Source organism: Prionailurus bengalensis, chromosome D1 (genome assembly GCF_016509475.1).
Source record: "Prionailurus bengalensis isolate Pbe53 chromosome D1, Fcat_Pben_1.1_paternal_pri, whole genome shotgun sequence".
In the NCBI taxonomy this organism is placed as follows: domain Eukaryota; kingdom Metazoa; phylum Chordata; class Mammalia; order Carnivora; family Felidae; genus Prionailurus; species Prionailurus bengalensis.
The window spans coordinates 58,982,663-58,998,678 of NC_057346.1; the positions used below are offsets into that span (position 1 = coordinate 58,982,663).

The following is a 16,016-nucleotide window of genomic DNA, read 5'->3' on the forward strand; positions in this document are numbered from 1 at the left end:
AAAATCTCTGCAAAATCCATTTCATTCATATTTACACACTTGAGTATGTATTCTGGGCCAATGCAAGTGAGATTTTTCTGTGGGACCCTTAAGCTGTGGATACCTGATAAGTTAAATTTAATAACCTGCCTTTGGCTGTCATGATCCCAACTAGCACCCAGTTCTTTTGGCACATGAGGAGTATTGATTTTTTTTAAAAAACTTTTCTAACTCCCAACAGCTTTACCCATGTCTTTGAAGATAAGGTACTTACTCAATTTGGAACCTTTATTTTCCCATCTGAATAAAATGAGCAAAATATTTTGAAGTTTCCTGAAAAGCTTTGGAAGTAGGTTAAATGTAAATAAAAAATATGTAAGAACACTCTTACCATGTATAACAGTTCTAATCACTGTTTATTTAATTTAACAGTGTTGAATTTTTTTTTTTAATTTTTAAATTTTATCTTAAGTAAACTTTGTGCCACACATAGGGCTCGAACTCACAACCCTGTGATCAAGAGTCACCTTCTCCACTGACTGAGCCAGCCAGGTGCCCCTAGTGTTGAGTATTTTATTATGTGTATGAATATTTTTCCACGTGGTTACCTTTACTCTTGTTGAGGAGCCATTAATTGCCAGCTAAAAATGGTATCTTTATATATTTTACAGTTCAGTTGTCAGTTTGCATTGATTTTTTTCTTTTACTATGTTTTAGTTAAAAGCCCGGCGATCTGAATGTAATTCCAAAGCTACCCACGCAAGGAATGATTATCTTCTTACATTAGCAGCAGCAAATGCACACCAGGATCGCTACTATCAAACAGACTTAGTTAACATTATGAAGGTAATACAGACTTAATATCTGTGGTAATTTTGTTTCATTAAAGACAAAACAACTCATGAGTTGAATTAGGCAGATAGGATTAAGTGTAAGTACAGTAGCAGCCAGGCTTCTCTGCAATTCATTGAAGTATACTTGATACTGTTTGGGTAGCCTCTCTTTCAGGTAATTTTGAATTAATTTTTAATGTAAAATATCATTCAAAACCAAATCACAGTAAAAGACTGTATTATGTATTAGTCTCTAGCAAGTGGCAGATGTTTACTATATAATGGCTATTAATATATAAAATACAAAATAAGATTATTTTTTTAAAGCTTAGATTTTTAAAATTTCGCAATTTTATTCTTAATTGATATGGAAACTTGTACATTAATGTTTTATGATTTTGGGTGTCCATGAGAAGACAAGAAAATGCCTAGTAGTTCTATAAAAATGTCTCTACCCTGGATATCACCCTGAAATGTAGATAGATTGTATTATGTCTCTTATGTACTCAAACTCTATCTTGGTCTTTCTTTGATTATACATCTATGTGTATCTTTAACTTTCACTGAAGTAAAGGAAAAGAGGTGGAGAAGAAAGCCTTTTTAACCTACTGCCAGCTCCCCACTTGTTGCTGGTATATAATTTTACATAGAGTGTATCTCATTTTCTCCTGTCTTCTCAAGGACCCAAACATTTGATTATTCTTTCTCTTATATTTTCAAACCTTCCTTTTCAAATGCATTGTTATTTTCTTAATGTTTTTTTGAATTTTTCATTTTAGAGAGTGGGGGAGGGGCAGAGGCATTGGGGTGGGGGAGAGCGAGAGAGAGAGAGAGAGGGACAGACAGAGAGAGAGAGAGAGAATGAATCCTAAGCAGGCTCCTTGCTCAGCGCGGGGCCCGACATGGGGCTCAGTCCCACGACCATTGGATTGTGACCTGAGCCGAAATCAAGAACCAGATGCTCGACTGACTGAGCCACCCAGGCACCCCTCAAATATGTTGTTCTTATTGACTGTCAAAACACATTACTTTCATTGAATTGCTTGCTTTACAAATCATAAGTGTTGAGAATGGGGATGCAGTAGGAGTGGGTGCTCTTTTTTCTACAGTGGCTCTGGGAAGGAGATAAACTCTATGTAGGAACTATAAGTTCTTTCCTTGAAAGTAGAGACAGGACATTTCCTGGTTCCTTCAGGAAAAAATAGGAGTGATGGAGAGAGTCAAACTGGGCTAAGAAGTATCCAGTTGCAGAATTTTTTCTTTCCTTTTTGTTCACTGCCTGAAATCCCTTTTTCCTAGCCTGTTTTGATTTCTACTGGTTAGAATACAAGTGGTAAAAACAAGGGCTTCTTTTGACATCTCAGATGAAAAGTCTGTATACGTTTTCCCATAAAATGTTGGACCTAGAGGCTTAGGCATTTTAATATCTTAGTAGGTGTCACACGGTGCTTCATACTTACAAGAACCAACAAGAGACTTGATCTCTCATTATAACATAGTTTCTCTAGGGGGGAAAAATACACACACACACACACACACACACACACACACACACAGTCTCAAACAATCCATTATTAAAGAAGATACTCAATACAGCTTGTAATTCAAAGTTGTGATTCCCTATATACAGTCAAAGCTGTTGACTATATATTTTCCCTTTCAATACTTTAAAATGAACATATTTAAGCAGCAGCAAAAATAAAATCTTTATGTTTTTTAAATTGAATCCACAGCCAAAAAAGATCTCTTTCTTAAAACCCTATGGCCTTTGATAAACCGGGAAAGGTACAGTATTCTTTTGGGGGTCTGCCCTCTGCCCCAAAACAAAGATTAAGTTAATGGACCTGGCCAGCTCTCAGATTATATATCTTTGAAGTTACTTTGAAGTTCTAATGCAGATATTTGATCAGCATTGGGTAGGTTATGCTTCAGATTACTCATTTCATGAGACATTGTAAGGTCCTGAAATGATAAAAATAGAGGCAGGAGTCTCCTTTCTTCCCTTAAAATAGAAAAATGTATTCTCAGTTTTCATGTTGTGTCTGTGTTAATTCATTTTCTTCCTCATGTTAATTCTATAGTCTGCATTTTTGGAAAACTCTTATCCATTGTATTGTAGCTACTAAGTAAGGTTCTATCATTGAATTGACAGTGGCCCTTTCTTAGAAATGTCTTATTTTCTGAATTGTTGTTAAGGTTCTAATGCCCTAGCTAGAATCTTAAAAACAAATAAACAAACAAACCAAAAACCCCTCTGAATAGCTTAGAAGCAAGATATTTAATTCATTGATTTAATTATGTGCTTTTAGTAGTCATAGTGTAGTAGCTACTGGACCACACTTTGGGAAGAATCAAAGATAAGCAATATACTCTTTTTATCCTCAAAGAGCTCAATCTGATGAAAGAGAAAGAGATACATAAAAATGATTATAAATTAGGGGGTGACTCAGTCAGTTAAACATCCAACTTTGGCTTTCAGGTGAATTCTAGCCCGAGTCAGCTGACAGCTCAGAGCCTGGAGTCTGCTTTGGATCCTGTGTCTCCCCCGCTCTCTGCCCCTCCCCAGTTCTCACTCTTGTCTTTCTCTCTTTCAAAAATAAATAAACATTAACAAAAAAATTTTTAAAGAAATGATTACAAATTAGAATACTGAAATTACTTTCTGCTAGAGGACCGTAGTTAATGATATAACAGCTATCTTTTTTTTGATTGCTTAATATTACTCTTAATATTACTCCTAAACACTTTAGCATATTATCCCTTCTCATTTTTTTCCTTTATCCTAGTTTAGTGTTCATAGTTCATTATGACTAGACTAGAAATGAAATGAAATGAAATTCTAACTCAAGTTGAACGCAGATAACCTCTTTCTTTGTACCTGCATCTAAGTAGCCGAGTACTACTGAAGAAAATCTTTCAACAGAACAGAACACATTCATGTTCATAAATTAATGTGGAACCCAGTCTCAAATGGACCCTCGACACTGCTCAGATATCCTGTTGTATTTCCCTGGTTAACTTTCCCTACTATTTTTAACACTTTTTTCAACTTTTTCCATTTCAAACCTCAAACTTTCCTCTTCTCTTTCACACTTAGCAAGTGGTCTTTCTTCCTAATTTACAGAGAAAATACAAGCTATTAAAAGGGAACTCCATTATTTTCCCATTATCTGCCTTCATGCATGTTCAAGACTCTGCCAAGGAACCCCAACCTTTGAGTTGTTTATCCTGTCTAAAGATGATCTTTTCACCTTAGCTTTGGATATCTTATCGCCTTCTGCCTTTTCAGGATCAAAACAACTGATTATTCTCTTTTCTTCTTACATTTATTAGACATTGTATTCTTAGGTTAAACATGTAGAAGAGGGAAAAAAATTACAGAAGAGACCTTAAATGCCTGGGAATGAGAGTGAAGCAGCTATTTGGGTGTCAAGCATGGCTAGGCTCTCTGTCTAGGTACTTGTAAATACGTGATTTCATTTAGTTTTCATGACATCTTTCAAACTAAATATCATTATCCCTGTTTTACAAATCAGGTAGCAGAGGCTCAGTGAGGTTCATTGGGTATGTATATAATAGCCAGGACTGAATTCAGAGTTTCTATGACTTCAGAGCCTGTGTTCTTTACTACAGATCACACTGTTCTTTTCTACATACCATTCCAATCTTCTTGATAGTAAAGAGGAGTATAATTAATAGTAGCCTACTGTGAATATCATAAATTCTGAGAGAACTGTAAAATAAAATTAATAATTGAAAATTGCAAATTCTCCCCTGCTATAATAAGATCATGTATAATAAGATCATCTAAATACTTGTATTTAGACAGGTTCCCCAAGGAATATTTTGTATTCCTTATGCCAATACTGATTAAAACAGATACTAAATATACTGCTCTGTGTCTGTGTATCATCAGGCGGTTATTTTTGAACTCCACACTAAAACAAAACAAAAAAGCTATTGCTAGGACATGGAAACCAGACAACTGATTTTATCACATCTATAGATAGCAGTTGTATTGGCTGCTGGGAAGTAAGTTTGTTCCTTAGAATTCCTTTTTTTTTTTTTGGTAGCATATTCTCGTACAGTGTATAAACTGATACTTTTATTAGTTTGTGGAATATTTTCTTAGTGGTTTGGATAAGGAAGGATGAAGCACAGTGTATCATAGTAGAAAAGAGAAGAAGTGTCAATCTAATGAAGGATTTGAAAAGTTTTATAACACTAGGACCTTATTTCTAGACAAATGCTTATCGTCTTCAGTGGAAGCTAAATATACCTGGGTGATATATTTATCATATATAATTGAACAAAGTAATTTGTTATATATGTTATTTTATATATATACATATATATGAAATATGTACATATTTTGTACATATTGTACATACATAAATATACATATTATGTACATTTTGTATATATTTACATATATATAAAATATGTTCTATATAATTGAACAAAGTAATAAAAGTTAAACATCTTTCTATGTGACAGAAACCTAGAAAATACGATAACATGGCATATCTTTTGCAGATGTTTGTTTTGATTAAATGAAGAAAAAGTCATTATTGGTATCTAGGTCTCTTATTTTTATGGCTTTTCTAGCTAATTACTTATTACTCCAAAAGCCTTCCTCATTCACTTGGGAGATTGTAGAACTCGTTTTTTGAAATTTTAAATCATAGCTCTTCTGGTTTCCCTGCCAACTAACTCTCTAGCTATTGTACTTCTCATTCACCTAATTATGTTTGTTCACTTAACAAATTAGCATGGAAATCCCCAAATCGCAAGGTTGGCTCTCTGCTTTTCTTACTTTGTATCCTCTTTCTTTATGCCCTCTTTCTTAGAAAAGAGTAGTCATTTGGTCCAATTTTTATTAATATTGTTTGAATCCCAAGTGTATATATTAACCATACCCTTATGATTATCCATGGTTTGCCTTTCCATCAGTGGCCGAAATTTTCTAAATTGGAGGCAACTCTGTCCCCCGTCTTTCCTTTGAATAAGCACCCTAGCCTAGTTTTAGGTGACAACTGCTATCAATCTGTCCTCCAGAGCTCTAATGGTGCACTGTACAGTATGGTACACGTGACTGTTTAAAATAATTAAAAATAAATAAAATTTTAAGTTTTGTTCCTCAGTCACAATAGCCACATTTCAGGTGCTCCAAAGTCACATGTGGCTAGTGGCTTCCATATTGAACAGTGCAGATATAGAATATTTCCATCATCTCAGAAAGTTCTATTAGACAGCAGTGCTCTAAAGCTTATTTAGTTTTTCCTTGTTTTCCTCCTATTCTTTTTTTATAATCTGGCTGTCATCACACCTGCTGATCATTTTTCCCAGTAACCATCACCATGATTTATTTGTGTTGTTTCAGAATTAAATTCTCCTTCATTTGCACTCTATACCTGGAAATAGAACAGGGGTTGGCAAGCATTTTCTGTGAAGCACCTAAGAGTAAATACTTCAGACTTCTCTGTCACGACCACTCAACTCTGACATTGTAGTATAGTCACTGACACTGCATAAACAAATGAATGGCTGTGTTCCAGTAAAACTTTACTTACAAAAATAGGTGTTGAGGTTGATTTGGCCTACAGGCTTTAGTTGCCAATCCTTGGTGTAGAACTTTAAACTGAATATGAAATTTTCTAAGTATAAATACACTCAAAGCATAATAAATGAATACCCATTAATCACCACTGAGCTTCAGAAAGGAAAGACTACTAGTAAAATGGAAGCCTCTTCTGCGACTTGTCCTAAAATACTTCTCTCTCATCCACCACATCGTAACCACCATTCCCACTATACATTGTGTTGTCTTAGATGGTATCGTACCCTGTAATATTTTGCACCTTGCTTTCTTTCCCCACTGAATATTATATTTGTGGATTAATATGGATTTTTAACTTTAGTTTATTCGTTATTTTGCTATATAGTATTTCATTGTGTATATGTCATAAATTACTTATTGATGTTCTTGACTGAAATTTTTGTTGTTTTGTTTTACTGTTGTAAATGGTACTGCTATCAAACATTCTTGTACATGTCTCCTAGTGTACTTGTGCAAGAAGTTCTTAAAGAAATATACCTAGGAGTGATATGTTTTAGAACTTTACCAAAGAATGTTAGATTTTAAAGTGTTACAGCACTTTTTATTACACCTTTTAACATTGTTTGTATGTCATGTTAAACTCAGCAGGTATTTCAGTGTGTACTAGGTGATAGGCATTTGGGGATACAGAGATGAATTAGACATGATTCATACCATCAGTGAGCCAGAAATAAGAAGATTATAATTCTCTTGAGCAGCTCCTAAAGGTCTTAAGGAATATGAGGTGGTGAATCCTTTCCCTTGCTCTGTTGGTTATGTTATAGTTGGTTCCCTGTGACACAAAAGCAGAAAATCAGGATGCTTCTTGCCCATTTTTTACCAAACTTACAAAGCAGTAGTTTAAAAAATATTTAACATTTGAACTGCTACTAACTCCTACATGGAATCCTTAAACATAAAGCAGGTGAAAGGAAGGTATTGGGTTAAAACTTGTGAGGCTGTTTCCCCTTTGTGTGTTTTCCCCATTCCCCATACCGGCATATGTCATCTTCTATTTCTTTCCTTTTGTCCTGAGGCATTATATTGGATACTAGGGCTCCTTGAAATACAATTTGGAAACAACTGTTCTAAGATACGATTTTCCAACTAGCAAATTTCTTGTGGAATTCTAAGTTTTACATGGATGATCTCCATGCTAGACTTTTCCTAGTAATCTTTTAAAAATGTAAATCAGGGGCTCCTGGGTGGCTCAGTCGGTTGAGTGTCTGATGTCAGCTCAGGTCATGATCTCATGGCTCATGGGTTCAAGCCCCACGTTGGGCTCTGTGCTGACAGCTTGGAGCCTGGAGTCTGCTTTGGGTTCTGTGTCTCCCTCTCTTTCTGTCCCTAACCCACTTGCATTCTGCCTCTGTCTCACTCAAAAATAAACATTAAAAAAATTTTTTTTAAATATAAATCAGATCATGATAATCTATTGCTCACACCCTCCAGTGACAATTGAATATTCTGGCTTGAGGGCTTATTTGGATTCTTGGGCTAGAGAATCAATAAATGAGGGGTACTGAAGCAGAGAACACATAAAACTACGTATGAGTGTAGTGTATATGATGACAAGAGGTATAAGGAGAAAACCAGACAGAAGCCAGCTCTTTTATTTTTTTTTAAGTTTATTTATTTTGAGAGGAGGGCATAAGTGGGGAAGCAGCAGAGAGAGAGAATCCCAAGCAGGCTCTGCACTGACAGTGCAAAAACCCATACAGGTCTTGAACTCACAAACATGAGATCTTGACTTAGCTGAAGTCGGACACTTAACCAACTGAGCCACCCAGGTGCCCCAGAAACTAGCTCTTCTGAAATTAACTATATTAAGGTATAATTAATATACATTAAAATGCATCTATTTTAAATATACAGTTGGTTGGATTTTGACAAATGTATACACCTATGTAATCACTGTCATAATCACAATCAGTGTAGAGAATATTTCTGTCCCCTAAAATGTCTCTCTTGTTCCTTCGCAGTTATATTTAGTTTTTATCACTATGTAACAAATCAACACAAACTTAGAGACTTTGAATATCTCCATTTACTGTTTTCACAGTTCTGTAGGTTGAAAGTCCAAGTAGGCTCAGCTGGGTCCTCTGCTGAGGCTCTCACAAGGGCAAAACCTTGATTTTGATTTTTCCTGAGCTGGGTTCTTATCTGGAGACTGAGAGAATCCACTTCCAGGGTCATTTAGATGGCTGATAGAATCCTGTTCCTTGTGGTTATAGGACTTAAGTCCTTGTTTTGCTGCTGGCAGCAGGCTGAAAGTCACTCTCAGCTCCTAGAGGTTGCTCTCAGGTTCATGCCACATGACTCCCTTTATCTCCAAACCAACATGTACACTCCTTTTCATGTTTTTAATCTCTAACTTCCTCCTCTTTTGCTACTAATAGAAAATTCTCTGCTTTTAAAGGGCTCTTGTGATACAGTTAGGCCTACCAGACAATTTCTCTTTTTTCATAGAACATAGTCACAGGAATAATATCTCATCATTCGTAAATTCTCCCCACAACCAGATTATATAAGGGCAAGGATTGTTGGGATCATCTTCTAATTCTGCCTTCCTCAACAGTCCTAAATATATTTTGTTAAATTTATTCCTAAGTGTGTCAGTGTTACTGTAACCATTATGTTTTCATTTCATCTTTTAATCATTTTATTAATATATAGAAAATTTTATATATTGACCTATAGCAGTTACCGTGTTACTCTGCATAACAGATTACTGTAAAGCTAAGTGGCTTAAAACAGCAAAAGCATTTATTTTTCTCTTGAATCTACACTTAGGATAGGGCTCAGTGGGGATAACTTGTTTCTGTAGCACTCCACCTCAGCTAGAACAGGTCAAAGGCTAGCAACTGAATTCTTTTGAGAGCGTACTTTCTCATATGATTTAGTGCTTGATACTCCCTATTGGCTGAGACCTGCTGGAGCTACCAGCTGGAGTTTCTGCATTTGGCTTCTTTGTGTCACCTGGGCTTTTTCACAGTGTCGTGGTTGGGGGAAAGACAGATTTTCTGAGGAGGGGAGGGAGGCTGGCCAGGACAGGCAATATAGCCTTTTATGTAATAGTCTCAAAGGTCATACAGTCTCTTTTCTGCATTCCATTCATTGAAACAGTTACAAGGTTCTACCCAGAATCAAGATGGATTGATGGGATACATTCTGCTTCTTAGTGTAGTGTGGCAAAGTTATATAAGAATATGTGGCCCCAGAAATAGGGCTGTGGCTGGTTTTTTTTGCAAATGCAGTCTGCTACATGACCTGTATCCTACAGTCTTCCTAAATTCACTTATTGGTTCTTGTAGCTTTTTTGTGGATTCCTTACCATTTTAAATGACCATCGTCATGTCAAACTAAATAAACATACTTTATTTCTGTCATTCTAATCCATAAATCTTTTTATTTCTTGCCTTACTCCACTGGCTAGGATCCTTAGTACAATGGTGAATAGAAGTGGTAAGAGTGGACATCTTTGCCTTGTTCTTAGATCTTTTGGGGAAAGCAAAAAACCAACTTCTTAAGAATTATTTTGTTAGGGGTGCCTGGGTGGCTCAGTTGGTTGACTGACTGACTTCAGCTCACATCATGATCTCATTGGTTGTGAGTTTGAGCCCTGCGTTGGGCTCTGTGCTGACAGCTCAGAGCCTGGAGCCTGCTTTGGATTCTCTCTCTCTCTCTCTCTCTCTCTCTCTCTCTCTCTCTGCCCCTCCCCCACTCATGCTCTGTCTCAGAAATAAATAAAAGTTAAAAAAAAAATTAAAGAATTATTTTGTTAAATGGGCGCCGGGGTGGTTCAGTCGGTTGGGTGTCTGGCTCTTGATTTCGGCTCAGGTCATAAACTCACAATTTGTGGGATCGGGTCCTGTGTCGGGCTCTGCACGGATGGCACAGAGCCTGCTTGGGGTTCTCTCCCTCTCTCTCTCTGTCTCAAAAATAAATAAACATGAAAAATTTGTTTAAAGCATTAGCTACGAAAAAGAATTATTTTGTTAGAATACACACAAAATTTACGATTTTAACCATTTCCTTTTTTTTTCTTTTTTAATTCCAGTATTGTTAACTTACAGTGTTATATTACTTTCAGGTGTGTAATACAATGATTCAACAATTCTATACATTACTCAGTGCTCATCATGATATGCGTACTCTTAATCCTCTTCATCTCCCCTCTGGTAAACATAAGTTTCTTCTCTATATTTAAGAGTATATTTTTGTCTCTTTTTTTCTTCGTTCATTTGTTTTGTTTCTTAAATTACACATAGGAGTGAAATTATATAGTATTTGTCATTCCCTGACTTATTTCACTTCACATTATGCTCTAGATCCATCCATGTTGTTGCAAATGGCAATGTTTCATTCTTTTTTATGGCCGAGTAATACTTTATTGTGTGTGTGTGTGTGTGTGTGTGTGTGTGTGTGTGTATATACATATATATATACACACACACACACACATATATTTTGTGATATATATATATATATATATATATCACATCTATCTATCAGTGGACACTTGGGTTGCTTCTGTAATTGAGCTATTGTAAATAATGCTGCAATAAACATAAGGGTGCATATATCTCTTTGAATTAGTGTTTTTGTATTCTTTGGGTAAACACCCAGTAATGGAATTACTGGATCATATGGGAATTCTATTTTTAATTTTTTGAGGAATCCCCATAGTGTTTTCCACAGAGGCTGTACCAGTTTGCATTCCCACCAACAGTAAATGAGGGTTCCTTTTCCTCCACATCCTCACCAACACTTGTTGTTTCTTGTGTTTTTGATATTAGTCATTCTGATAGGTGCGAATGATATCTAATTGTGGTTTTCATTTGTATTTTCCTGATGACTAATGATATTGAGCATCTTTTCATGTGTCTATTGGCCATCAGTATGTCTTCTTTATAAAAACGTCTGTTCATGTCTTTGCCCATTTTAAAATTGAATTATTTGGTGGGTTTTTTTGTGTTGTGTTTGTGTGTGTGTGTGTGTGTTTATATATTTTAAATACTGACCGACACTTTATCAGGTATGTCATTTGCAAATATCTTCTTCTATTCAATAGGTTCACTTTTAGTTTTGTTGATTGCTTCCTTTGCTGTGCAAAAGGTTTTCATTTTGATGTACTCCCAATGGTTCATTTTTGCTTTTATTTCCCTTGCCTCAGGAGACTTACCTAGAAAAACATTGCTACTACTGCCAATGTCAGAGAAGTTACTGCCTGTGCTCCTCTAGGATTTTTATAGTTTCAGATCTCACATTTAGGTCTTAATCCATTTTGAGTTTATTTTTGTGTATGGTGTAAGAAAGTGGTCCAGTTTCCTTTTTGTACATGTTGCTGTCCAGTCAGAAAAAGACAGTTACTGTATGATTTCACTCTTATGTGGAATTCTTTCATTTAGGACATATTCCTCCGTCTCCTCTTTTTGTCTCTCTGCATCTGTTTCTATGTGTTATGAAAGTTAGCTGTGTCTCTTGCTCTTGAAAGTAGTGGCCTTATGAACAAGAGGTCCTGGCGTGCCCTGCAGTGTAATCCCCTGCTCACCAGCACCTGGTGTTTCATGTGTGTGTTGCATGTGGCTGAGTCGCTTTTACCTTCAGTCTAGTCATCTGCAGTGTCTCTGTCTGCCTGTCTCTCTCTGCAGGGTTTAGTCCCTGTGTTGTTAGTGGACTAGTCTGAAGCCACCTTGGGTTTGAGTTGAGTCAGACCAGGCATTTGTTAGAGATGCAGTAGCACCAAAGCGCAGGGCACTTTCCCTGTATTGTCCCCCAAGAAGCTTCTTTTGGGGTGGGGTCTGCAGTCAGACCACAGGTCTGTCCCCAGCCCACTGCTGGGGCCACAGTCCGACTGGTGTATGTGGTTATCTTCCACCTTTCCTGGGGTAGAAGTCATTTTGGAGTGGTGCTGGCCCTTGTTGGTGCTGCTTGCACACTTTCAGGCTTGTGGTACCACTTTGAAAGGGTTCTGGCTTAGGGTATATTGGAAGGGGGCAGGGCATAGGAAAATATGGGAGTGAGGCAGGAGGTATTAGCAAGGTGTGTGGAAGTCTGCTGTGGGAGGGAACCTGCAGCTGCCCGAAACTCTTGCCAAGGCCAACTGGTTTGAGGGTGTGGATCTGCCGAAGTGCAGATGGGTGGGAAGGGCAGTCTGTTAGTGAGCTAGGTGGAGAGTGTTGGCACTGAAATGGTTCTGCTGGTGTCAGTGTATCTAGGCTGTGGGAGGGAAATAGCACCCACCAGCAGCTCTTTTTGTTCTTGGAGAAATCTCCCAATGACCTACCCCTCCAGCACACACTTTGAGATTAGTAAATAAATCTTCCCATATACCCCAGGCATTTTCCTAACTACTGCCTCTGTGCTGTATCTCAGGGCTGTTGTGCTATTTCTTAAAAGGTGGGGGGCCAAAATGAACAAATCAGGAGACTATAGATGCTGGAGAGGATGTGGAGAAACGGGAAACCTCTTGCACTGTTGGTGGGAATGCAAATTGGTGCACCACTCTGGAAAACAGTGTGGAGGTTCCTCAAAAAATTAGAAATAGACCTACCCTATGACCTAGCAATAGCACTGCTAGGAATTTACCCAAGGGATACAGGAGCACTGATGCATAGGGGCACTTGTACGCCAATGCTTATAGCTGCACTCTCAACAATAGCCAAATTATGGAAAGAGCCTAAATGTCCATCAACTGATGAGTGGATAAAGAAATTGTGGTTTATATACACAATGGAGTACTACATGGCAATGAGAAAGAACGAAATATGGCCCTTTGTAGCAACGTGGATGGAATTGGAGAGTGTTATGAAGTGAAATAAGCCATACAGAGAAAGACAGATACCTTATGTTTTCACTCTTATGTGGATCCTGAGAAACATAACAGAAACCCATGGGGGAGGGGAAGGAAAAAAAAAAAAAAGAGGTTAGAGTGGGAGAGAGCCAAAGCATAAGAGACTCTTAAAAACTGAGAACAAACTGAGGGTTGATGGGGGATGGGAGGGAGGGGGGGGTGGGTGATGGGTATTGAGGAGGGCACCTTTTGGGATGAGCACTGGGTGTTGTATGGAAACCAATTTGACAATAAATTTCATATATTGAAAAAAAAAAGGTGGGGACTCAGTATTTCTTGTTTGTTTTTCAGAGGAGGGGAACTCAGTATTTTCTTGCCCCCAGACTCTTCCAGAGCTGAGCCCGCTTATTTTTAAACTTCCAGGTGTTAAGTTAAGCCCCTGGTTTTCCGAGTTATGGGGATTTGTCTTCCTCACTCTGGTTCCCCTTCCCCGTGCCTAGGGTGCTTGGTGTAAGAGTGTTTCTCTCCCCTCTCCGCCCCCCGGATTCCCTCCCGTGGCCAGTTCCATGGGTCTGTTTGGTCCCAATTGTGTCGCCTCTCTTCCTACCCTCTTTGATATAGCCTTTACATTTAGCTGTGAAGAGTCTCTTCTGCCAGTCTTTAGGTCATTTTCTGGGTTGTTTACACTGATGTGGGTGTTATCTACTTGTATCTATGGGACAAGGTGAGCTTAGGATCCTCCTACTCAGCTATCTTCCCCAGAAGTCTAATATGGACCTAACCATTTCTGTATATACAGTTCAGTGGCATTAAGTACTCATGCAGTATTGTGCAACCATCACCACTATCCATCTTCAGGACTTTTTCATCTTCACAAACTGAAACTCTGTGTACACTAAACAATAACTCCCATTCCTTTCTCCTCTGGCCTCCTGAAAACCACTATTCTGTTTTTTGTATGTGAATCTGACTACCGTAAAGTACCTCATGTAAGTGGAATCATATAGTATTTGTCCTTCTGTGTCTGCTTTATTTCACTTAGTGTAATGTCTTCAAGATTCGTCTGTGTTAGAGCATGTATCAGAATTCCATTCATTTTAAGGCTGCGCTTTTATTATCTTTACCCTGCATAGCAAATAATTTTAAGTGCTTTTTTACCAACAAAATGAGCTGAACACTGAATCCTTGCTGTCAGGGACTTTAGAAATTAGAAGTAGAACTAAGACATCCAAAAAATAACTATAATTTAAGAACATTTAATAGTAATAGCCATTATTTATTTAGCTTTTATTCTATATAGGATTTACATTCATATTTCATTTAATCCTTAAGGCAACCCTATATGTACATTAATAGCTTCTAGTCATGTGTTTTATGAATGTAAGCAGTACAGATAGCTGTAGGCCATCAGATCTCAGTAGAATGTAAGATTCCTGACAGCAAATATTTTGTTCTCTCCCCTGTTTTATACCTAGCATCCAAATGACGAGCGAGAGGTTGCACTGGTCTTTCTTCACGGAGGACCTTTCTCCATGGAAGAATTTGCATCTTGATTAGGCCTTACATAGTGAGTAGTAGGATCAGTAGGCTCTGGTGAACAAGGATGGGATTTCACAGGGATGGAGTTGTATGAGCACTTATGAAAGTGAGTTACAGTGAAAACCACTGGTTCCATTGGTCTTGGAGAGAGGCATGAGAATATTTGCTAAGCGTACTACTAACAGTAGAGTTTTTAATGAAGCTTTAAAATGTTTGACATTGAAGAAAGAATTCTAAAATGCCATTAAAGTAACCCTTTTCATTTGTACCCCAATGTTTATAGCAGCACTCTCAACAATAGCCAAATTATGGAAAGATCCTAAATGTCCATCAACTGATGAATGGATAAGGAAATTGTGGTTTATATACACAATGGAGTACTACAGGGCAATGAGAAAGAATGAAATATGGCCCTTTGTAGCAACGTGGATGGAATTGGAGAGTGTGATGCTAAATAAAATAAGCCATACAGAGAAAGACAGATACCATATGGTTTCACTCTTATGTGGATCCTGAGAAACTTAACAGAAACCCATGGGGGAGGGGAAGAAAAAAAAAAGAGGTGAGAGTGGGAGAGAGCCAAAGCATAAGAGACTCTTAAAAACTGAGAACAAACTGAGGGTTGATGGGAGTGGGAGGGAGGGTAGGGTAGGTGATGGGTATTGAGGAGGGCATCTTTTGGGATTAGCACTGGGTGTTGTATGGAAACCAATTTGACAATACATTTCATATATTAAATAAATAAAATAAAATAATAAACGTTAAAAATTTTTTAAAAATTTTTTAAAAAGTAGCCCTTTTTTTTCTTCAACTAAACATTAGGTTAGATATTTGACTATGAGTTTTTTTTAATGTTTATTTATTTTTGAGAGAGAGAGAACGTGAGCAGGAGAGGAGCAGAGAGACAGAGACACAGAATCTGCTAGCAGCACAGAGCCTGATGTGGGACTTGAACCCACCAGTTGTGAGACCATGACCTGAGCCAAAGTTGGACACCCAACTGAGCCATCCAGGCACCCCTGACTGTTAGCTTTTTAATGCAGTTTTCTATGAAGTATATTTTCCATTAAGTTTAATTATTATATTTTTTTATATAATGGAAATATTGTTTTTACTCACTGGAATTGTAGACTATTAGGTATCCAGTAATCTTCCTTGATTCTGTGATATATTTATTGTTGGTTAAAAATTTGACGTAGTAGACATTGATGGCATTAGCTTTGGGGTTGAGAAAGGAAGTGATATTTGAACTAACAGAATCTTCAACATT

The 16,016-nt window shown here is 37.4% G+C and overlaps 1 protein-coding gene across 2 annotated transcripts in view; it reads left to right on the forward strand.

Annotated features, from left to right (window-relative positions):
- Positions 1–16,016, forward strand: part of FCHSD2 (FCH and double SH3 domains 2) — a 285,200-nt gene that overhangs the window by 160,996 nt on the left and 108,188 nt on the right. For both annotated transcript variants that reach the window (XM_043580308.1, XM_043580309.1), the window contains exon 8: positions 697–825. In XM_043580308.1, the coding sequence (XP_043436243.1) occupies positions 697–825 (129 nt within the window). The remainder of the gene's footprint in view (positions 1–696; positions 826–16,016) is intronic.